We start from the raw sequence: 24484 nt of genomic DNA on the forward strand, positions 1-24484 counted from the left end.
ACCTGTAAAGGAATAATTAGAAAAAAAAAGGGACACATAAAATCCACACAGGGGAAGAAGCTTGCTTTCAGAAGAAAACAAAACAAAAATAAATAAAATACTATAGCCCCCAACTTTTAAAACTGTGTATCCTATTCAATTTTCATTTATCTACTCCCAAAACATTTAGTTGAACCTCTAGAAGAACAACAGAACTACTTTTTCAGCATTCTGGATATTTCTTCTTCTCACTCTGTTACGAAGATAGTTCCTTTTTCTCAACGACTGGCAAAGGCACTTTTGGCAGACATGTCTGTCTGCAGGAGCTGGAAGCAGGCTTTTATGGCTTTTAGTCCAACTCCTTCATTTTTTTTTCGCATTACTTTTAGGAGCTTCTGATGATTAAGGACTGTTGTTTACTGAGCTAGCATGTATGATGCCTTGGGTTTCCAGGGTTTAAAATACCATGTTTTTATAAAACTTGGAATCAAACTTGTAATTTCCTTTTAGCTTTCAACTCTTATTCACCATTCTCATCAAAACTGTCATCTTGGAGCCTGGATACCATAATAATGAACCATTTCATATGGGAGTTTTGGGTGAGCTAGTACACTGTTGAAACTCTTTGGTGCTGTAGTGCATCTTTTCTTCTGGCTGTCATCCTTCTCCAAGCCTGAAGGAAATGCAAGTGGTCAGGATTGCAGTCCTGTTTTCCTTACAGCACTACTGGCCAAGACAGCTTGTTTGCGTGGGGATTTTTTTCAGCTGACATCCACCATCTGGTTTCCACTGTCATCCTGCAGTCTTTGAAAATTCTAGTAAATGCAATGAATGGGTCTAGATACCACTCTGAATAAAAGGCACACCTCAAAGGACATCCGGAGTTGGTTCCAGGTCACCACTGCTGTTCTTTTGTTCTACTGCCTGGTTTCAAAGGACAGCCCTGTTGTTAGGACTTCTCTTTTATATTCACAGTGTGGCTTATACCTTTGCTTTGGTGAGGCATGGTACATTTTTCCATGCTGTTTCAAGAGAACTCTTCACATCTTCACGCTGCCGATGCTGGGCATCACTTTTTTCTCATTGCACGTGGTCTCCTCATGAGTCAGAAAGATGTGACTGCTCATGTTCATCCAGGATCTTGGATATTTTGTTTTAAAACTGGGGAAGGACAGCTCAGAGGGCTCTCCAAAGGCTCTTGTGGCCCTGCCAGAAGAAGATGGCCTTCTGTACTTTGTTGATGCGGCACTATCAGTCACAATTACGAAAATTATGCATGTTTTATAAAGCAGAAAAATAATTCAGGTTTTGTCTTTTGAATTGGGGCCAAACATTCAAAAGATGTCTAGCAGCACTATATTTTAATGAGAATGGGTGTGCATGCTTTTCTTCATCTGGAATATTGACTTGTTGGAGATGGCATTTTGGAAGAGATCCAGAAATCATATTCTTGCAATTCAGTCTGTTGCTGGTGATAGGTTTGTCCCAGAATGCAGTTGTAAATATTGTATTAGCTGCTGTCCAATTCAGGACTCTTTAGACCGTTTCCTACCGTGTCTTTCTATCAGGCAGGTTTTACAGAAGCTTGGGGGTATTTGTGTTTTCTTTTTCTGCCAAAGTCAGGCTGCTCATTGGCTCTTCAACTCCCTGACTTCTCAAGTCTGGATTCAGAAATAACACATTTTCTTCCCTGTGCTCAGAATCCATCAAGATTCTTTTTTATTTTTTTTTTCTTCAGTAGCAGTTAATAGCCTAATTAATCTGGGGAAAGAGCAAGCGTTGAATGCACTCTAGATGTCTCAGGTTAGATCTCCAGAAGTGGTGTTTGATGGGGGTTAGAAGATAGAGCAGTGTTTGACAAAAACATGGCAAGAATTTTACAAGTTTGAGATTTCCTTCACACCACATACTCTTCCATGTAGTCATTTACCTGAGTGGAAAGGAAAATAGGATTATAAATAAATAAGAAACAGAGATTAGGTCCACTGGAAAATACCAAAATTAGATTTTATATCCATGAGAGCTCTATATATAGAATAGTTTCCTCATCCCTGAATTAAAAATCTATCCATGTGCTGCTTAACACATTGAATGTGATTTCTGCTGGTGAGGGAAGCCTTTCCTAGCCACCAAGGAAATAGCTTGTATATCTGTCTTCCCCCTATTGCAGGAGTAAAGAGTTTCCAAAAATATACTGCCTTGAATGAACTTATGGCTTATAAAGTCCAATATCTCAGACTTTTTCTGCTAAGTTGATGGCAGCCTATTTTTATCCATGTGACAGTAAGTTTTTATGTGGAAGGCCATTTACAAGAGAGGAATAGCCATCTAAAGATACCAAGTAAGGTATTACGTAGTCTGTCTTAAACTAGGTGACAACTAGAGAGACTAACCTTAAGTGTGTCTTACAGTGCAGTGACAGAGTTATGGTTCAGTGAGCAATTCTTACCAACATCATTCAAGAAGTACTAGGTATTTTTAACTATGGTAGGCATCCATCTTGTATCATTTGAGTGGTACAGCTGATTCTTCTGCTAAAACCATGTAGGAATGAGTTTGTACTGGTGTTTCTTCAATCTGTAGTTTGCTCTTTGGGACTTTTCATAATTTTTTTTTTCTGTGAGCAGAAAGGTTTTTGACCCACTGCCTTGCTCTCTTCTACCAACAGTGCCCAATAGTTAATGTGTATCGCTGTGGGTTCTGTAACATACTGATACTTTACAAGCCTGACTTGGTTGCCTACAGCTTGATGTGTAAACATGCGCTTGAGAGAATCTTTCTATTTTTCTGTTATGTTCCATTTTGGAGACATTTCCAGAGGCTTCTTGCTGAAGGTGACCAGCAGTTCAGGTATGCTGGCAGAAAACAAACTCACTTGCCATAGCTGTGGTTTTCATTCACCTGCATCCAGAGGTTTGCCATTACTTATCTTCAACTCAGTCTTGAGTAATTTCTGGGCAACTCGTTGCAGGGCGGTTGGACTAGATGGCCTTTGAAGGTCCCTTTCAACCCAAACTAGTCTATGATTCTATATACCTTTTTGAGTTGTCATAACATTAAAGTATTTGAAAAATGGTATTTTAAATTGTAAGTGATGTAGAGATTTGATTCTCTTCTTACCAGTTAACAGTGTAGTTAATATCACTTTCCAAATAGTATTTGTTTAGAAATATGATAATTGATGCTTTCTGATAATCAGTACCTTCTCATCTCTGTCATATGAGCTATATTTGCAGGGCAGTTGAGAATGGAAAATTATTTTATTGTGTCAAAACCATAGTTAAATACATTTATAATTACGTAGGTTTTTAGGTATGTGTTATATAATTTTAATATTCAAATGTTCTCTTATGAATTTCAATAAATAAAGTAGAAAGGTGTAGTTCAAGGCAATCACCCTTGCTTTAATTCTCCTAGTCTCCTCTCACATGTTTTTTATGTATGACCACCGTCAATTCAAGACTCTTGCCTTAAGTAAAAGACACAGAATAATTTATTTTACATTTCAACTTTGGTAAAGGGATATAAAGATACCCAAATCAACTTTATTATTCTCTCACTCCTTTCTGTGCAACCCCCTCATAATAAATTTATCCAGCTGGTCTTTCTTTTCATGCCAAGTGATGGATATGACTAGACCACTCCAATTTACATTTTCTTCTTCATAAATTGTTGGGTAGTGGGGGGTGTTGAATGTGTTGACCATAATGTATTTCTCTCTTGAAATTTTATCATGGGCATCATTATGACATGTAATCAGCATCATTGTATTTTTTTCTTCAGGAGTCCAAAATAATGCTTTAAATAATAATTCTTCAAAACACCATTAATGGAATAGTGCTGGAAATAGAAGAACGTATGGTTCACATCTACATTTAGATCATAGAATTATAGAATAATAGAATGGTTTGGGTTGGAGGGATCCTTAAAGATCATCTAGGTCCAACCACCCTGCCATGAGCAAGGAATCATGTACTCACAGACTTTCACCCAGCATCATTCCTGTCTCCCATTTAGCCTTTTTCCTAGTAGTTAATTTCATACTGGTACACAGCTAGCTATAACAAGTTATGGTTGCTTTTAGGTTTGTGCTAATCAAAATATGTGAAGAATTAATTCCTGTTATATCACACTCAAAGAAATTTAAGGGAAGTACAAGTATATGGTTAGTTTCCAATGAGATGTGGCACAGCATGTAGTATCTGAAGTAGCTGATGGCAGATTAATTCATATTTTGAAACTACTAAAGTCTGGATGCTGCATACATTTTCTTTCCTCTGCATGGGTATCAAATGTTAATTTCTGGATTAATCTAGTTACTTTAAAACCTTGATGATTGTCTCCCAGCAGGCAGTGTGCTATTAATAGTTCTGTTCTTTTGTGTTTGCAGGGGGTTCAGGACCGTCATCATCAATAGCCATAGCTGGCACCAGCCAACCTGCCATCACAAAGACAACATCTGTGCTTCAGGATGGTGTTATAGTCACTACTGCAGCTGGAAATCCACTTCAGAGCCAGTTGCCCATTGGGAGCGATTTCCCTTTTGCTGGCCACGAACACTCACTTCATTTTCCGCAGAACAGCTCTTCAAACAACAATCTTCCACATTCTTTGAATCAAAACCTCCTCAATTCTCTGCCTATCTCTTTGCCAGTGAATCAGCAACATCTCCTAAACCAGAATCTATTAAATATACTTCAAGCAAGTCCGAGGTCACCCTCAACCCTTTAGGTTTTCTCAACCCAAATGTAAATGCTGCTTTAGCTTTTCTCTCCAGTGATGTGGATGGGCAGGTATTACAACCTGTTCATTTTCAGCTTCTAGCAACCCTCCTTCAGAACCAAGCCCAAGCAGCTGCCATGCTTCCCCTACCATCTTTCAATTTGACCATCTCAGATTTGTTGCAACAGCAAAATAACCCTTTACCCTCAGTAACACAGATGACAGCCCCACCTGACCATTTGCCAAGCAATCAGTCAGAAAGCAACAGGGTGGAGACCCTTTTAACCAACCCCCTGGGCAACCCCATACCAAGCTTTTCAGGCACTGACACTACTTCTAACCCCCTGCTCCTCCCAGCTGTCTCTGGGGCCTCAGCGCTAATGGCCTTGAATCCCCAGCTGGTGGGAGGTGTCCTGAACTCTGCATCGGGCAACACTGCTAATCATCCAGAGGTTTCCATAGCCACCTCCTCCCAGGCAACCACTACCACAACCACTACATCATCAGCAGTGGCAGCACTGTCTGTCTCAACCCTGGGTGGTGGGACAGCAGTGGTGTCAATGGCAGAAACATTGCTGAACATATCTAATAATGCTGGGAATACATCTGGTCCAGCTAAACTCAACAATAACTCTGTGGTGCCACAGCTACTTAACCCTCTACTGGGGACAGGTCTGCTTGGTAAGTTCAATTTTTTCACAGATATAAAAGGAAAAAAAAAAAAGAGGGTTGGGGAGGGGGAATTTTGGATTCTAGTTTCTATTTTTAAAGCCTCCACTTTATCATACTTCTTTTTTTAAGGTTTTTGTATGTTACAGCTTGTTTATTTCTATGGAGAGAAATGTAAGAAATTTAAAATACATTCTGATTTAATTAAGTAAATTTTAATACTGGTTTTGGAAATTATTTTATATTCCATTCTTAATTCTGATGCCACCTAGACCTTAAAATTCTGCAAGCAATTGGACTTGCTTCATTTTTCAAGTAGTAAAAGCACAGGTGCATCTCTGGGATGCAGTGTTTCATTTCAAGTGCATGTGGCATCACAGGGTTAGTACGAGTAGCTGTGCAGTAGATGAAAAATGGCCAAGTGCTTTCCTCCAAATGAATCAAAAGTGCCAAAACCACAAGCACGCTCCCTTGCAAAGTAATCCTTAAAGCACTTGAAGTAGGTCCTCACGCAAGTTCAAAGAGGAATGTTGCCCTTCAAGCCCTTTATTGTGTGTTTAGATTTTCTCATTTCTGGGTGGTTTTTTTCGCTTTAGCTTGTACTTTAAAAACCCAGGGTATCTTACTTGAAACACACCTGCGTCCCAACACAAGTGATTAGAAAGCCCTTAAATACAATTTTTTTTCTTCTGGATCTTGATTTTACCAAGAATATGTAATATAGTTAGTACTCCTCTGTTGTTTGGTGTATGCTATTTAATAAATAGACGAGTAGAAGGAATTAAATAGTGGCAAAGAGCTGATGAGTATTTTAACTTAATACCTCATACTTACCTACTAAATGGCTATCATGAACTCAACCCTGCTTTACATTTTCCATTTGACTAACCAATGATGCTACAAATGGAACTTTTAAGAAAAACAAGCACTTTTAATTAAAAAAAAAAAGAAAAAATTAATAAATTGATATATTTTTAAGTTTTATTTCATAAGGTCAGGTTTAACAGGATATTTATTTAACTAGAATCTTCATATAAAGTGAGATTTTTAATTTATTTTTTTCTCTCTCTCTCTCTTCCCCTGCCCCAGTACTGTTTGAGGCAGTCACTCTTTGGAAACCAAGAGTAAGAGTTCAAGACAGCAAATGTCATAGAAGCTTGTTCTGCCATACTTGGCTGTGTGCTATTCCAAAGGCAAAGACAGTCATGTCAAAAACCTTTAGAAAGAGTCCAGATAGATGTGACATGCAAAAGAAGCAATTCTGAAGAAAAAAAGGAATAAAGAGTAGGAGACACATGCCTTGAGGACCATTCCATAGAAGATTGAGAGTGTTGTTTTACAGAATCATTTGTTTAGCTGTCAGTTAAAATTTGAGTCAAGGAAATTCCTCCTGACTATTGAAAACTGTACTGACTTAACGTTTCCCTGTGTTTGAATTACAGGTGACATGTCATCTATAAACACTACTTTGAATAACCATCAGCTGAGTCATCTTCAGTCACTATTAAACAACAATCAGATGTTTCCTTCAAATCAGCAGCAACAGCACCTTCTCCAGGGGTATCAGAACATGCAGGGCTTTCAAGGCCAGCCCCCAGTTCCTGGTCCAGCTAACAACCCAAACCCCATGGCATGTCTGTTCCAAAACTTCCAGGTAGAAAGCAAAATTAAATCAATTTTCAAACAAATGTGCAACTCTCAGTAGGTGAAACTATATGCTCCATAGTTAGATTTTTATTTTTTGCTGAGTGTTTAAGACACTATGATATATACAGTTGCTTGCCTTCTCTGTAGTTTTTGGATTTTACAAATCGGGAACATTTGTTACTGAAATTTTATTCCTCCTTCCTTAGAAATTGGATATAGTTTCTTTGGAAAGAGTTATGCTGCATGTATTGAAAAAAAAATATGCTATGTATGTTCTTGCCAATTAGTATGTATTTTTAGCAAAACTATTTTCCATTCTGAAGAAATTATTATAATGCCTGTTTAGGTCACTCTAACAATTCAGTGGTGACAAATAAATATTGATACCATTTTAAAGTAATTAGAAACTTCATAAATTATTATAGGTGTGTACCAGTCCTCTTATATTCCCACTGAATGGGGAAGAGTTAGCTGTAATGTGGACTGTATAGACTGAAGAAAACAGGCGTTAGAATGAATGTGCAATGACAAACTCTGCAGAAATGTTACCTGCCTGCTATTTACCTAAATACACAGTTCTTCATAATGCAAGTTGAACTATCAAACCAGCATACTGACAGGAACATAGCAACCAAAATAGCTGATAAAACCAGAGTTAAAATACGTATTTATTATTGTTCAATATGTTTGTGGTTGCTGCAGAACTCAAAAACCTGAAGTCAGAAGCATGTAGATAGTCCCAGACAGTGCTTTTACCCTTTAAGAAGGAAAAAAAGAAGACATGTTGTTTTCTCAGTGTAGATATTTCACTGCTATTGCAAAAGCACAATCCTCTAGCTGCCTATTAATTCTCTCTGGTTTTGTATGAATTTTGGCTTTGTCTCAGTATATTTGCTTCAGATTCTCAGTGATATAAATAGTATTTAAAGGGGCTTTTGGAAGTATTTTACCCTTGTTTTGTACATTTTTGTTATAGTGCTATTATTGTCGTTGTCTTCACTGCCTACGTATGTGACAAGAAATATAAAAAGCAGTTACTTTAATCTCAAGGTTACAATTTACAGTGGCAGTGCCTGACATCACAGCTGCAATGTAAAGGGGTGCAGGCACGGTTTACAAGGGACTGAAGTAATAAGAGATCCCACGAGAGAAGCACATAACCGAAAGGGAAAAAACAGAAATATTAGCCAATTCTAAAAGTACAGTGATGGCCTATGTTTCAGGGATTGAATGAGGAGCATACAAGGAGCCTGGAAGAGCAGTTGGTATGGAGGAAAGAAGTAAAATTAAGGTGTGGGAAGGAATGAAAGAGAATAGTTGAGAACAGAAATATCGACCTTTGTGGAGATGTTAAGGACTTGAGAGAAAGCAGGGTGCTGTACTTCAATCAGAAGAGAAAATCCCTGAAAAGACTGAAAGAGAGGATAATGCAGTCTTAGCAGCGGATGGTAGGTTGTATCATTTTGTGCAAGGCATCTATTTTGATCCAGGAGGCAAATTCTAAGAGCCAGGTTTTTTGTTTTCTTCTAAATTAAGCTTTTGTTTGTTTTCTGTCCATCTTGTTCAGTAAGAACTTCGAAACTGATGCATAACTAAAATAAAATTATGTTCTGTAACAAACAGTCACCCTGACCACCATCCTCATTTGTTTATCAAAATGAAACCAAGTTGTACTGTTGAAATGTAGCTTTAGGCAGAATAGCAATTTCTGTGGTTTTCTCTACTTTTTCCAGGTGAGAATGCAGGAAGATGCTGCTGTCCTGAACAAAAGAATGATCAGTCAAATGGGAATAGCACCAGTTCCTGACAGCTCCAACACTATGCTTCCTCCTTTCCAAGAAACATCTTGTGATTTGCAGCAAAGAACTGAACCATCTCTTGGACAACAAGCGAAAGATAACCTCAATGTTGCTGCTCAGGGTGATACATCGGTGGATGCAATCTACAAAGCAGTTGTAGATGCTGCAAGCAAAGGGATGCAAGTAGTAATCACCACTGCTGTTAGCAGTACAACACAGATGAGTCCCATTCCAGCTTTGAGTGCCATGAGTGCCTTCACAGCCTCAATTGGTGACCCGTTAAATCTTTCTAGTGCTGTCAGTGCAGTAATCCATGGAAGAAACATTGCCGTTTCTGATCATGAAGGTAGGATAAGGAGCACTAGAGGAACACGAATACTGAAGAATTCAGAGCATGGTAAAAATTCAAGTGAAGGGGATGGGTATGAATATTACAAATCATCAAGTTGTAACACACCCAAAAAACAGTGGGAAGGGGAGCAAAGTCCTGTCAGTGAGGTAAATAGGTGGAAATGTGATGAGTTTCTAGACCACTCTACCCATATCCATAGTAGTCCTTGTCACGAAAGGCCCAATAACATCTCCGCACTTCCGTTATTGCAAGGCGAGCAGCATCAGATACTGTTATCACAGCGAAACTGTCAAAGTGATAAAATGTTGGAGGAGAATTTCAGGTATAACAATTACAAAAGAACTATGATGAGTTTTAAGGAAAGACTGGAGAACACTGTGGAACGATGTGCACACATAAACGGAAATAGGCCTCAGCAGAACAGAGGATTTGGGGAGTTGCTGAACACTTCTAAACAAGATCTGATTCTGGAAGAGCAATCTCCAAGTTCCTCAAATAGCTTGGAAAGTTCGTTAGTTAAAGACTATATCCATTACAATGGAGATTTTAATGCCAAAAGCATTAATGGGTGTGTGCCTAGCCCTTCAGATGCTAAAAGCATCAGTAGTGAAGATGACCTAAGGAACCCAGATTCCCCTTCTTCAAATGAGCTGATACATTACAGGCCGAGGACGTTTAATGTTGGCGACTTGGTCTGGGGCCAAATCAAAGGACTGACTTCATGGCCTGGAAAGCTAGTAAGAGAAGAAGAGGTTCACAATTCATGTCAACAAAACGCTGAGGAGGGGAAGGTATATTTATATATATATGCACATATTTATCTTTCTATATACACATGTAGATATGCCCATACAAATGTTTATCAAAACTATCTGGGGCCATTCTTTATTCTTTGTCTCTTATTTTAGTAGTACATTTTGATTTTTTTCCGTAACTCTAGCTTGCAGAACTGAATTTTTCCCTTAGTTATCTAATGAGAAACTTCCACCAATGCCATGAATCAGACTATTTTAGCTTGATTATGGTAATTTACACAAAAAAGATTTGGTACATAAAAATGTTAACAAAAAATTGTTTGACTTACATGGTGTACTTAGTCAAACTTCTGGCTGTGTCCAGTGAAGCTGATATGGAAATGTCTAAAAGCATTGAAAACTGCAAAAAGGAAAAGTGATCTAATCAGATTGAAGAGTCTGTAATAAGCAAGAGCTTACTGATTGACACATACGCTCTTTAAGAGGAAATGCATGTGTATTTTCACCTTGAAAGGAGGTTTTGACCATCTTTTAATAGTAAGGAAAGCATTCCATTTTGCTCGTTCGTACTGAAATGTGTTGGGTTTTTGTTTTTTGTTTTTTATTTGGTAGGCAAATCATATGCTTGTTGGGGAATGTACCAAAACTACAGTTATCAAGGAGGTATTGGTTATTACGATAAGCATTTCAAATTCTGGTCTCTACTACTTGTAAAACATATTTTTGTAGTTATTAGAAATATTTCTATATAGAAGATGTGAAATATTTTATAAGTGTCGCTTTATAAAATGTAAATTTTAAAAACATGTAAGCAGAAGGGAGAGATCTAATGAAATAGCTTTCTACCTCCTACACAAAGAAATAAGCCATATATGTCTTTTTTCCCCATACGCCTGCCTAGTACATTGCACGATAACCGTCATAAGAATGGTGATAGTGATAGGAATGGTGATAGGAATACCAAAGTATTCCTACCCAAAATCTGGCCAACAGTAGATACCCGGAGGAAAGAGAATGGAAGAAGATGTTGGGAAGTGCTTCTTTATCAGCAGTCTCTGACTCCCACCAGTGCATAGCTCAGGAACTCCTTGGGCTGGAACTAGTGTATCTTTGTTGTAACCACTGCTGATCTTACTGCAGTTCACAGTTGTTGATGATAGGCTGGTGTGCAGATGTAATTTCCCCAAATAGTCCAACAGGTCTTTGATGAATTTGGTACTATAAATAAGTAGGGGGATGTTTCGCCAGTATGGTTTCAACTCTCATTCAAGAGAATTTTAGTCTCTCTTTACAGGTAGTTTCTCTGTTGATATAACCATAAAGGTTTCAAAGAGCTCCAGCCTGACTACACTGAACAAAAGTATTTATGGAGAATTCAACATACCTTACTAGCAGTATTTGAATGCTTAAGAGCTCATTCCTTTACAAAAAAGTCAGTTTATAAAGTACAGGCAAGTGACACAGACCACAAAATATAAAGGATTAAACAAAACTGGAAAAAGTAGGAGGTATACAACATCACCATCCCTTATGAATTACAGAAACAGTGATTACACTGCACATATGTTCCAAGTATGCATTTATGTATTAACTTCACAAAATTGTGTACCCATATGTGTATGACTGTTCTGATATATTTGAAAAGCTTATTTTTTGTAAAGAGGTGGATTTTTTTTTCATTTGCGTTCCTTGACAGTTTTCTAAGTTTATTCCTGAATTTGTGGATACCAGAATGTAGAGTTGCTTTTGAGCAAACCCACCTTCTTTAATTTTCTGTCTCCTATAAGCATTGTGTAACACTATATTCCATGGCACAGATTTTATTGTATACTGAAGCACAAACAACAGGAAAGCAAACTGGAAATGCATACATTGCTGCTCATGGAATACTGCGAAGTACTTGTGGAGACAGCGAGAGAGACTGTTTCAAGTTCTTCATCTGGAAGTCCCATGTAATGAATCGCCTCTTGCTTCAGAAGGCCTTTAGTTTAATGATAATAATTTTAAATTGGAAAAAAAAAAAAAAGAAAGTTGATTTTTCTCCAAGAAGTGCAGAGTGAATGATCATTCCGAAAGTCAGGAGTTGAGGTTGAAAGATGGGATACAGGGATTAATATGAAAGAGGTGAAAATGTGTATATGCTGTATAATAGTTCTGTTTGTAGTTGAAAATAGGCAGGAATTCCCATGCACATTGGCAGTCTATACATATGTTCAAACACTCTCATAATGTGTTGTACAGCTGCATTCTTCAGATGTTTGGGCAGCCTGGTCTAAAGGAAAGAAAAAGAATGTGGGGGGAAGGATATCACACCAAACAAAAAAAATTAACCTTGAAAACCAGAAAAAAAAATAACCTGGAAAACCAAATGGTCATCAGAAATTCTGTGCTTCAAAAAGTCCTGTAAGGTTACAATTCATGATGGGAGTCACTATCAGCAGTTCTGAAAATGCTATTTTCTGTGGAGCTTTCTTAAAACATCTTTCAAAGTATTTGTATAATCATATGTTAACCTCCTATATTGTAACATCCGTTTGGCTATGCTGTTGGGATTTCATGGTACTCTGTATATTCTCTGTACTTTATATCATACATAATTTGATTTTTGTTTCCATTTAAAAGACTTTGGGTATTAAATGTAGTAACGCTTCTGTTTGAAGGGCAGCTAGAATGGTGTTTCCCACACAGGAGAAGGGAGGAATATTGCACCTTTGTTTCCTAATGAACACTTGTTTTTCGGCTATTTGAAAATTAAAGAGGAACCCAAAAGAACTGCAGTGGTAGCAGCACAAATTTGGAAAAGGAAGGGAGCAAGCCTGAAACTACACACACATCCTAAAATGGAGGATTTGTATTTCATTAAGTAATTAGATTATTGACCAAATCAAATCACCTAGACCAGAACAAAGTTCTGAGAGCAACAATGTGAAAGTCAGAGGGTTTGTATGAGCAGTAGTTTCCAGTTAGTGTATTTCATAGTAGTTCTTACAGGGCTAGTATTGTTCTCAATATGACTTCCCATCAGTTAAACTAGTTTTTTTAAGCTGAACTTTTATAGTTTTACAGATAATAATAGGTGTGATTTATCAGTGTCCTGAAAATCCCATTTGTATGTATTACTTATTATTGTAATGGCTTATTGTATTGCTAGTTCAAATATGTCTGTTATACTTGCTTCCAATACCATGTTATGTTAGCAATTTGATACTACTACTTTTGAAAAGAGCTAGCAGGTGTTATAATGCTCTACTGTTACAGACTTCCAGTGATGAAGATACTGATTCTTTGTTGTTACTTGAGTCCCTTGTTACCCAAACATGGCATTAGCTCTTCAGAAAAATATTTACCGTTGAACTTTTTCATATATCTAATGGCAGGTGTATACAATGCTTCGCAAAGCTTGCTTCTTATGTAAACATATATATTATGGGTATGGATAATGTCCAATTTAGCATTCATGACAACTCAGTCATGTAGTAAAGTGTCCAAGGTAAAGGATCACGATTATTATGTTATTTTTATAGAATCATAGAATGGTTTGGATTGGAAGCATCCTTAAAGCTTGTCTAGTTCCAACGCCCTGCCACAGGCAGGGACACCTTCCACTAGACCAGGTTGCTCCAATCCCCTGTGTCCAACCTGGCCTTTAATGCTACCAGGGATGGGGCAGCCACAGCTTCTCTGGGCATCCTGTGCCAGTGCTTCATCACCCTCATGATAAAGAACTTCTTCCTAATATCTAATCTAAATCCCCCTACTGACAAGTTAAAGCCATCCCATCTCCCCTTGTCCTGTCTCTACATGTTCTTGTAAAAAGCCCCTCTCCAGCTCTCTTGTCAGCCCCTTCAGGTACTAGAAGCTGTTCTAGAGTCTCCCCGAAGCCTTTTCTTCTCCAGACTGAACAAGCCCAACCCTGTCAGAATTCTCCTTTAATTCTGTTCACTTTGAAAAATCAAAGTTTATCCTTTAGCTGTCTCTCAAACATGCTGTAGAATGGAAGGCTTGAGCTGTGGTGTATCAGAGACAGAGTAACATTGCCTCCACTAATACAGTTTTAATGTAGGAGATGTAACACATAAGCTTCTGAAGGCGGTTTGCTCATCCTGTAAGTGTTGTGTGCTGTTTCTTCTCCTGTTATCCTTATAAAAGCTCCCCAGGTTTTAAACAGTATTTCTTTTGTATGCATTTGTATTTTTCCAAAGTCTGATTAGGTGAGGAAGTATTTCAAGTATGTGCAGTCTTGCATTAAAAGTAAACACAACTTTAAGGGAAAAGAGTTACAATCTGCAGCATAATTGAATCTATTTCATGAAAATAGAGATCTTGCCTCCCCATGTGCCAATCTCGCCATTAATGACATTCATTTTGTAAGTTCCTGGAACAGCAGTATTCCCCAATTTCATTATCAGATGCATAAGTTCAGACATGCAAAATTTGGTCTAAACAAGTATTATATTTGCCTTATTTCTAGAGATTTTGACAACTTGCTTACTGATTAACTTCACATTGTCACGTCTAAAATATCTGTTTCATTGTGAATATAAATTATTTAATAATAGAAAGTCTGGGTTTAGAGGGAATTTGCATTTAAGTTTCTCTTTTCTGATTGTATATAGGCATGCTTAATAAATTTGTATTTATAGAATTAATTTTCCTTGTGTCAAAATATAAGCTGTGCTTTATAATGAAACAAATGCTATATAAAGTTCTGGTTTAAGTTATGTAAAGATTAAAAAATAAGTCAAGCAAAATGTGGCAATACTGACAAAGAAAAAGGAATTCATCCGTTCATTTTCTTTACATTGATGTGTTTTAAATACCTTTTTTTGTTTTTATAAGCAGAAACGACTGATCCAAATCAAAATAAAATGCAGAGTTAAGTGGACTTAACATTTTGAGAACACAAATGATAAAATCATATAGATGATATAATTTGTTTTCTTCTTGCTTGTGTTTACACTGGTACTAACTGGTACCTATGTAGTGGTGCCAGTAATTATATGCAGCAGTTTATATACGGATTGCTTAAAAGGTTATCATTCTGGTTAATGTCAAGGGATCTGAAACTCCCAGTTAGAGCTTTAAATACTAGCTCAGCAGCCCTGTTGAGCACGTGCCTGTATTCATTCCTGACTCAGCAGATTGCTAAAGTATGTGCTGCTTAAGTGAAAAAAAAAATATAGAAGACCTTTTTCAGGACCAGTGAGTCAGCTGGATAAAGCAAGCTCCAGTTAAGACTCACAGATTCATACTGCATAAATAAAGTTTGTCACCTTGCCCACCCCTTTTTTAAGGCCTTAAGCCTTTTAACTTAAGCAGGTAGGGTGGCTCTTCTGAAATAGGAATGAATTTGACCGTGCCATTAGTAGCATTGTTAAATGGAGGCCTTAAATACTTTATCCAGAAATATGAGGTGATGTGAAACACTTTTCTGTTGATGGCATCTATAAAAATTGTATTGTGTGCACTAGGCAGCTTGGTATGTTAATGCATTCCAGGAGGTCTCAGAAGTGTAAAATGCGTTTGTAAAATGTGAGTACAGCATTAAAAGACTTCAACAACAGTGTTCATATTAATAATATGAAGACAAACAAGGTTTTAAAAACATTATTCTCCTTAGTTTTGTTTTTATGAGTGTCATGGTTTTGGGTTTTTATTTCTATTGCTGTGGACCCCTAGAGAAATTACAATATATGCTATATGTATGAAGGGGTGTATATAGCCAGGCGTTCATTTAGTGAATGAATGTCTGGGTGTATACATGATAGGTTCATGTCTTATGAATGCAGTGAAAATTAGACTCCACAATAATGCATGTCTAGCAGTAAAGTAAAAGCAATGTTTAATAATTGCAGGTCTGGGTAATGTGGTTTGGTGTTCATACCTTCACTCAGGTGGAGCCAGAGAAGTTGAAGACACTAACAGAAGGTCTAGAAGCTTACAACCGAGCCAGAAAAAGGAACAGAAAGTAAGTAAATGCTCATTTATTTACTAGTGAAATTGAATAATTAAATTCTTTTGCTACGTAAGACACTCATTTTGGGGAGTTTAGTAGATTGGCAAAACTGAAGATTTCTTTTTCTGAATTCCTTCTCTGGGTTATGATAATCAACTGAGATCTTTGATACCTGCATTTTTATTGCATCTTTTGATATTTACAGTAGCCTTTGTAAAATGTCATCCTACTTGTTTGAGCTTTCATGTGTAGGATTTCTAATTTACAGCAAAAAAAGTTATTATATCAAAACTATTCTGACCAAATATGCTTTTTAACAGGATCTGCCCTTCTTAGCTCTTCCCTTTCCTTCTGACAGCTGCTGCTGCAGGTAGAGCACAGGTTTATTCAGATAAATCCAGTTTATTTCCCATTGCTGAGAAGCATTTCAGAATTTGTGAAGTCTGGTTGCATTTAACCAGACAAGGGGCTTAGTGCAGAGCTTTCCTTATACTTTGTGCCAGGCATTTATGAACTATTTGGCTTTATCTTGCCTTTTAGCTTTTATTTACAAATATAGGAGGATAGAAAGAATGTGGAAGAGTAAGTATTAGGACATGAAGCATCAGCATAGAGAAAAAGAGGAAAATGGTTTACTTCAGGAGCAAAAAAATCTGGACAGCTATGAAAGGATAGCAAAGTAGAAATTGTACTATGATTGTATTTGTTCTAGGGTGCTGCTGCTTATTTACTGTTGCAGTGAAAAAATACTACTTTGAATCTGTGAGGGTTTAAACTCAGCTTTCAGTACTTATCTTTAGCACAATAAACATAGGCTTAAAGGAATTAAATAATTATTTGTCTTCAATTCCTTTTAAGGTGTAAGCTTTTATTTTATTTAAGTGTCATGTGGTGCTTAAGAGGAGTATTTTTTACGCCCATGAGACAATGTTGGTGGTTGTTTTCTCCAAGATCATCCTTAAAATAACTTGCTGGAGTTTAAGGGTGTGTGGTGAGAACACAGAAGGGCTTTTGGCAACTCCCCAGTTATTTGCTCATGTCCCTGAAGTGAAATACGTGACTCAAGTAAGGTGACACCAGGAACAGATTTAAAGAGGTGTTGAAGTTGAAATAGACAGTACAATTTAAGAAGAACTCCCATCTTCTGATTTGCATTCATTTATTTAGCAGACTGCAAGGATTGTCTGCAATTCCACTGAATCCAATGGCCTTTTTTAGCAGCATGTCTGGTGCTGCCCCATTGCTTGCCATGTGGAAACCAGAAGTACTGAATATCCCAGCCACTCTAGGCCACATGCTTGCCCCTTCCATAGGGTTGCTTTAAAGCCCTTTCAGTTTTTTCCTCGATATTTCTAACTGTGCTTATTTCACGGTTCATAGTTTTCAGTGTTTCTTCATGGACCCTTCCTTTTTTTCCTGTGTACTTTTGTAAATGTATCTGAAAAAATTATTATTCTCTTTATGGTCTTTTTTTCTGGTATATGTCTCTCTGGTTTCTTGTTACACACAATTCCAGATGTTTTAAAACATTTAGCATTAGATATAATTGCTACGTGCAGAATACTCCTGTTTCTGTTTCCTACCTATCTAAGTATTCAGCACTTATACCTATCACGTACTGGCATCAAGTTGAATACTTCTTTACCTATAAAGACATAGGTAAAGAAACCCAGGATAAATTCATGCTGAGAGAGCATGAACTAGCATCGCACAGGTCCCATGTGTTTGGCAGAGCAGGGTTAGCATCCAAGTCCTCAAAATGACATTCAGATTCCTTAACTGTATAGATTATTATTCATATTCCTAATTTTCTTGCCTCAGCCCTAGTATATTTTTTAATTTTTAATCTTCACTGCATGGCCAATCTCCAATAATATATATTGATACTATATATTAAATATAAAATTCTTAAAACTAAATTAAAGATTAAAAATAGCTGTAAAGCTAAAAGTTGTGTTACAGTAGGGGTGTAATAGGATGGTATTCAAGTTGCACCTCAAATCCAGTATTTGTGAATTGTAAATCTTAATATAACCATAAAAACTAGTTATTAAAATGGAAGCGGTTTGTGTAGTCAGCTTTTTAGGTTTATAAACAAGACACCAGACAAAATAAGTCACTGTGGCACTTTTCACCAACATAGTCAATGTGTTAGCCTTGTTGAGCTTTATAACTTCAACTAGTAGTAGGATCTAAAGCATTTTCTGTAGCAAAAAAATGTTTTGCTTGGGGATGTCTCGGAGGAGATGAGTGAAGTGGTGAGAAGTGGTGGCTTCTTAACTGTCCTATTTATTCTGGGGGTTGTATGAAGAAGCACTCGAGTGCAAACCACTGAGCCATCCCGACCTTTTCCAGCTCCATCTTCTCTCAGCCATTCCATTCCTATTTGAGCCAGGTCCCTTCTTGCTTCCAGCAGGTCATGACGTAGCAAGCTTCCTCATCTATCCAGTTGTGGTTTCCAGAAGACTGTCTTCCCAATCTTCCCCTATCAAAGCCTTGTCTGATCCAAATTTTGTTCTTCCCAAGTTTTGTAGTTATCTGGATTCCTCTGTTCACTAGCATTCTCCTGCCACACTGCACACAAAGCATCTTCCGAGGGTTATCACCCAGTACCATGTTTCCTTCTTCTGTGGTTTCATGTTCCTCAGTGTGCTGTTTCCCTCACCAGGATTCTCTTTTATCAGGATTGTGCCCTTTGCCATCCCTACCATTACCATCTCTACCATCCATGCGAAGTTATTTCAAAATGAAGTTCGGGCAGCGGCTCAGAGTTGAAGTCACGTCTCTGATGTGACTCCTATTGGATGTGCACCATGTTCAGTCTCCATCCTGGCAGAGTCTAAGTCTCTGTATTCTCTAGGTGTTAGTCTAGTAGCAGCTTGCCCCATACTATTAAGAGTCAGGTGAGGCGGGTGCACTCGGACGTCATTATTGCTGCAGGAGAAGCCCAGAGGCAGCAACTGCAGGTGAAGTCTGGAATACGTCTACTATTGGAGGGAGCTTCAACTCCAAACATGCTCAGACTTCATTTTGATTTTACAGTTTGGTAAAACTTTAATGCATCCTAATAGGGAGGAAGAGGAGGATTAACAGAATGCTTCTGACAAAACATTTATCTTCCCTTTCCTTCTTCAAAGCTGTTGGCCATGGGAGATTTTCTAAGATATGTTGTGCTGCTTTTTAATGAGAGGAGCAAACTGTCGCTACATTTCTCAAATGTTATTTGACAAAAATTGTGATGTTTGCACGTTGGTTTGCGTCACTAGAGGCATGATGCATATGTTGATCAGATACCAAATTCTCAGATTTTAGCCGCAGTGTTTTGTCTCCGGTAAATGGGTATTTCAGTGACAAGACTTTTATGAAACTTTGATTTGCTATGGGGCAGATCATCATGTTGACAGTAAAATTAAGATAACAACAGTGTCTTAAGACCGCAGTGCAAATGATCATGTGTATTTTAAATACTTTCAAATGGCTGTTTAGACTCAGCAATAATTTTATAGATATTTTAATATGTGTGTGCTGCTAATAGAGCATAATGTTGATTAAATAACTTTACATCACACATAGGTAGTTTGACATCTGAAAACTGCTTCTAGGTGACATACAAGTCAGCAATGTTATTAGTTACCAAGATATTTGTTATTATCTGTTAAGGTATCAGTTACTAAGATACAGAGTCATATAACCTTTACAGGAACTTAAGTTGCCACTGAACAATATTGTTTGTCATTTATAATATGGAAGGGTGCCTTCACTTGCCCAGGTTGCATAACTTAAATTTTTTTTGGCAAGCAGTGTAGCCCAAGCAGTTCAAAAACCCAGGTGGGCATGTCAGGCTTTGTATGCAAATTTTTATTTCGGTTTTTCTTACTGTTTCTTTGGTTGATTTAAACTACATTACAATGTTAAACTACATTGCAATTTAAACTACATTGCAGTTTTAAAGTTGCACCATACTCAGTAAGGTTTCTAGCTTTTTTAATTCTTTTGTGCAATTGATGCCCTGGTGTAGCTCAGATAACCAATGCAAATTAGTGCTAGAGAGTATCCTCTTTGAATAATGAAAAACAGACCCTCTGATCTCCTGTACTGATGGATATGAAAATCATTTTGCTGATCCAGGGTTGTGGAATTACTGTTCAGCAGTGTTGGTCATATAGTTCATCTGTGCTACCTCCTTGTCAGTCTTTTGCCAATGCTTTTAGTTGCCATAAATCTTTTAAGTCCTAGGGAAGAATGTCCCAGCTGACATGATGAGCTTGCTTTCTTTACTAAAAGGAAAGGGTTTTTTTAGAATGTGTCTCCTTCTGTGATGGACAGTCTTCCCTCATGATGCACATGGCCCTCTTCTTCCTCCTCTCATTTCTGCATCTCCAGAGCAGAGATAACAGTACTCTCTTACTTCCTGAGGATATTGTGATGGATGCTCATAATAATGTCCCTCATTGTCCTGCGTCCAGGATGATTTCTCTCTCATCTCATATTCAGCCGTTTGTCTTCAAGTTCATTACTCTTCTAAATGTACCTATTCAGTTAAAGCCATGAATGAACCAGCCTATCTATATATATGCATGTGTGTGTGTGTGTATACCTGCTTTTAAGCACAGATCTGCAGCAAGCTGTCGGCAAACAATATTAACTTGTGCTCAAGTATGATTTGCTACCTTGAAACTCTTGGGGTGTGAAGATGGAGCCACAGAAACATGACCTGTCATGGACAGCATGGTCTTTAAGCGGGAAACTTCTTTAAAGAAAAAATACACATAAATCAAAAATGTCACTATAATATTAGATGTGATGGAGCTGCCCAATGACTGGGGATAACTTTGGGGTTGGAAGAAGAAAGTCTTCACCCTGCCTGTACCATAACCTTTGGTGTGCTGTCATAACCCTTGGTGTGCTGTCATTCTGAAACTAGCTGTCATTCTAAAAGTGTCATTGTAAAACTAGCAACATTTTAGAGGATCCTTACCACTTACTCTGGCTATTGAAAGTTAGAAGGAGTATTTCACTTTGAGCTTTTTCTTTGGGTAAAAGGAAGACTTTGCAGCTCACGCACTGTTTTTTGAAGAAGACAGCAGCGTATGTATTTAGTCCTTCACAAAAGTATTGCCGAAACGTACCGACATTTACAGAGTAAATGTAGCATGTAACCTGGAATGGGAAGTAGGCAGAGGCAAGCTGGCGCTAAAGGTTTAGTAACAGTTGAAGTCCAGAGTATTCCTCTTGTGCTCCTGATCAAAACCCATGCAAGTCTGGCCCTTTGCTAATGATTTAAAAAAAAAAAGATTGCACAAAATGCTGTGTTACCATGAAGTGCTCCTGCTTTTTATTCTATTTGACTTGTGGATATTGTAACTAACCATACAACTTGTTGAAGTGCTGGCTTTCATGTTTCTTCTGTAACTACAACAATGCCTTTAGTTTGCATAATATGGTCTACAGGTCTGACCTTGCTTTTCTGTGCTGTAACAAGCTGGAGGCTCTACAGTTAGTAGAATATGTCCAAAGAGTTAATGTTAACTGGTTTTAAATTTATTTAATTTTTCCTCTGTTACTAAGAATTATTAATGGTGTTATTTTTTTTCTTCCTAGAAGTGGAAAGCTAAATAACCATTTAGAAGCTGCTATACATGAGGCCATGAGTGAACTAGACAAAATGTCTGGAAATGTAAGTTTCTTTTCATGTTAGCAATAACCTCCTTTTTCTATGTTTCTGCATGTGAAGACTGAGAGTGTTGATTTGGATTGCTTTCTAACATAAATTTTGTTTCTATTTTCTTAAATAACATGGAAGTTTCAATATTTCTCCTGCATTAGAACTGTTTGCAAGTATCTAACCATTCTGAAAAAAATGGGGAAAATTGTAGGATTTTGGTTGCATTGCCAGTTACATTATTTTTCACGAAGAGATTCCTGGGCATGCTTTTACACATGCAGCCTGATAATATTTGGCTTAGTTCCAGTCCTGCTCATATTCCAGGGGTTTTTTTTGACTAGTGACACAGAATCAAGCTCATTTGTTTTCTGTTTGAGTAGCAAGATACTGAAACCGCATTTAAAAGCATCATTCTTTTGAATGTAAAACTCTTTGAATAAAGTTTTCCTCATGTGAAATGAAAGATACCATCAGGAAAGGTAAGTTAAAAAAAACAAAAAGAGTATTCCTAATATCAAAACTAACAGTGTTTTTTTCTACAATAATTACACTGTTATTTGTAAGCCCCAAATCTTTCTAATATAAAATGTGCTTCATGTAATGTACTCGTCTTCATACTTAAAACATGACTGCAATTTTATTGAAGCACACTTAATGCAAATGCAGAAGTCTTATCACAGCACATGAAACCTCCCATATCTTACAATAGCAATTTCTCAAATTATTTATTATAAGACATTTGAATACAGAAATGCCTTTTTCTTGATACTCAGTGCTCAGTACTGAAGATGCTTGTATATGTGCATATTTAGAAGTTGTAGTAAAACTACAGGGGAGCTTCTGGAGTGTATAAAAGGAAATGTATACAGAACTGGAGGCTTAGAGCTGATTTCAGAACCACCAAGAAATACTAAATAAGTTATGCAGTAGCTTTTAATGGCTGCTCTAAGTAATAACAAAACCAATCTTTTGTTAAAACTTCTGAGTTTTACAAAATGAGGTTAAGTTTTGATTTAAAACTATGTGCCTTTTCCTCCTGTCTTTGGAAGGAACAGGAAAGCAGTATCTTAATTGTAGGTCTGTTACAAATAAATGTGGGGTATGTGTTTGGCACACACATCTCCTGTGGCAGTTACACCACCACTGACGTGTTTGGACTGGAACATTCTGCTACCTTTTCTTTTTCATTTATAAAGCCAGTGATGCTACGAACTGTATGGTATATGCATTTTAACTGTGATATAACTGGCTCAGGGGAAACTGCTGTAATTGGATTTGCTCATCTGGTTGTTTCGTAATACAGACAAGCTGATGTACCAGCCTGAGTGTCATTACCTAGTCTTGATTTATATTTAAATTATCTGGTCACAAATTTTGTGACCAGAGTTTATTTCCATTAAGACTATGCTTCCTGGAAGCACTCCTGGAGAATCAGTGGTTCTCTTTTTAGTGGCTTGCATTTTTTTCAACTACTACTGTTCAGATACCAGTTACATTTTAAATGAAAAGCAGGTGCAAACAAGATCATCAGCTCAAAGAATTATTTCTACTTGTAAGAGCCAGTAAATACGTAGTAAATGTTAGTGGCCTGAAGGAATTCAGGACGGACCCAGGGAAATAATATAGCGCCTTTTTGAGGGATTTGCTGCTGTTGCTTGCCTGCTGTTGGAAAGCTGCAGACTGCTCTTCCCAGAACAGCAGCTGGCTTCCACCGACAGATGGTGGTGGTATTCCACACTCAGCGCCTTCCTCCACGGCCCTTCTTCCAATTAAGTTGTGATTTTTACTGAGCAGACAGTGATGAAAAACTGTTTCATGCTCAAACTAATCTAGCATTTAGCTTGAAACTGAGTATTTCCTTTTAAAACTTAAATGAAGACAGTTTGCTAAACATAGCTAGTTCCATGATAATGCTACCACAGACCTGAATTTCACTCCTCTTATTTTTTCATTAGCAATATTTTCTCAACACCTGCTTCCTACTCTACTGCTCTTGTCACGAATCTGTATAAAGGTTTTTCTCCAAGAATTTGACATAATTTCAGTTTTGGGTTCAGTTCCCACTTATGCACTTTCACAATTACTGTAGCTGGTACCTTTCTCCAAGGTAACCTAGGTTCGAGGCACACAGGTTGCAGCATCAACCTTTTTCTCCCCAGTGCCTTAAAGTTCTTGCAGTTCCCTCTAATTCGGGCTTCCATGTATACCTGAAGTAATAAGAACTTCCGTTAACAACACCTCAAGCAATCCTGTAGCTCATTTATTACTGGCTGGTTACTCTGACCAATATTCTTTGCTAACTTCTAAATATACTTATTTTTAGGTCCACCAAATCCCACAGGGAGACAGACAAGTGAAGCCTCCAAAACCCAAGAGGAGGAAGATCTCTAGATAACATTGAATGTCTTTGTTACTGGTCCAGTACTTATCAAAATGAACATGCACATAGGTCTATATGTAGGTATTGATATAGACATGGTTATATCAATATTTATATGAAGACAGATAGATACCATCACAGGGTGCTACGTGGATTAGTGGTACAATATTTTTGATGATTAGGAGGGATAGTGGTTGCTGGATAAGCCAATCAGAAATCTTGAAAGGTTGCAGTAACAATGTCAGATGATTACTGAAATTTTTTTTTCTATAATACTAAAATTGTGATTATAAGGAATAGTCCAAATGTTTCTGAGAAATTTTCATTGTGTATATAGATAATACAGAATTTCATGGTGATATCTGAAATGTAAATATTGTACAATATTGTCATGTACAAGCGTACCTAATGCACACTTTATCTTTTATTGTACAAAAAATAGTGTACAAAATTCTTTGGTTTCTATTGAGTACACATACAAGAGACTACCAGTGTAAAGTGATAAATAAAAATACAGCCTAAATGCTTTTATATGATAATGTAAAAGATGCTGTTTTTGT

The 24484-nt window shown here is 37.3% G+C and overlaps 1 protein-coding gene across 1 annotated transcript in view; it reads left to right on the plus strand.

The window, feature by feature from the left end:
* Positions 1-24455, plus strand: part of LOC104401470 (methyl-CpG-binding domain protein 5-like) — a 45150-nt gene extending 20695 nt beyond the window's left edge. The window contains 7 exon segments of the mRNA XM_010009385.1: positions 4370-4678; positions 4681-5382; positions 6813-7024; positions 8751-9959; positions 15818-15891; positions 21481-21556; positions 23868-24455. Coding sequence (XP_010007687.1) covers positions 4370-4678; positions 4681-5382; positions 6813-7024; positions 8751-9959; positions 15818-15891; positions 21481-21556; positions 23868-23939 — 2654 coding nt within the window. The 3' untranslated portion in view covers positions 23940-24455.
* The last annotated feature ends 29 nt before the right edge of the window (positions 24456-24484 follow it).

Source organism: Nestor notabilis, unplaced genomic scaffold, assembly GCF_000696875.1.
Source record: "Nestor notabilis isolate BGI_N333 unplaced genomic scaffold, ASM69687v1 scaffold4952, whole genome shotgun sequence".
Lineage (NCBI taxonomy): Eukaryota > Metazoa > Chordata > Aves > Psittaciformes > Psittacidae > Nestor > Nestor notabilis.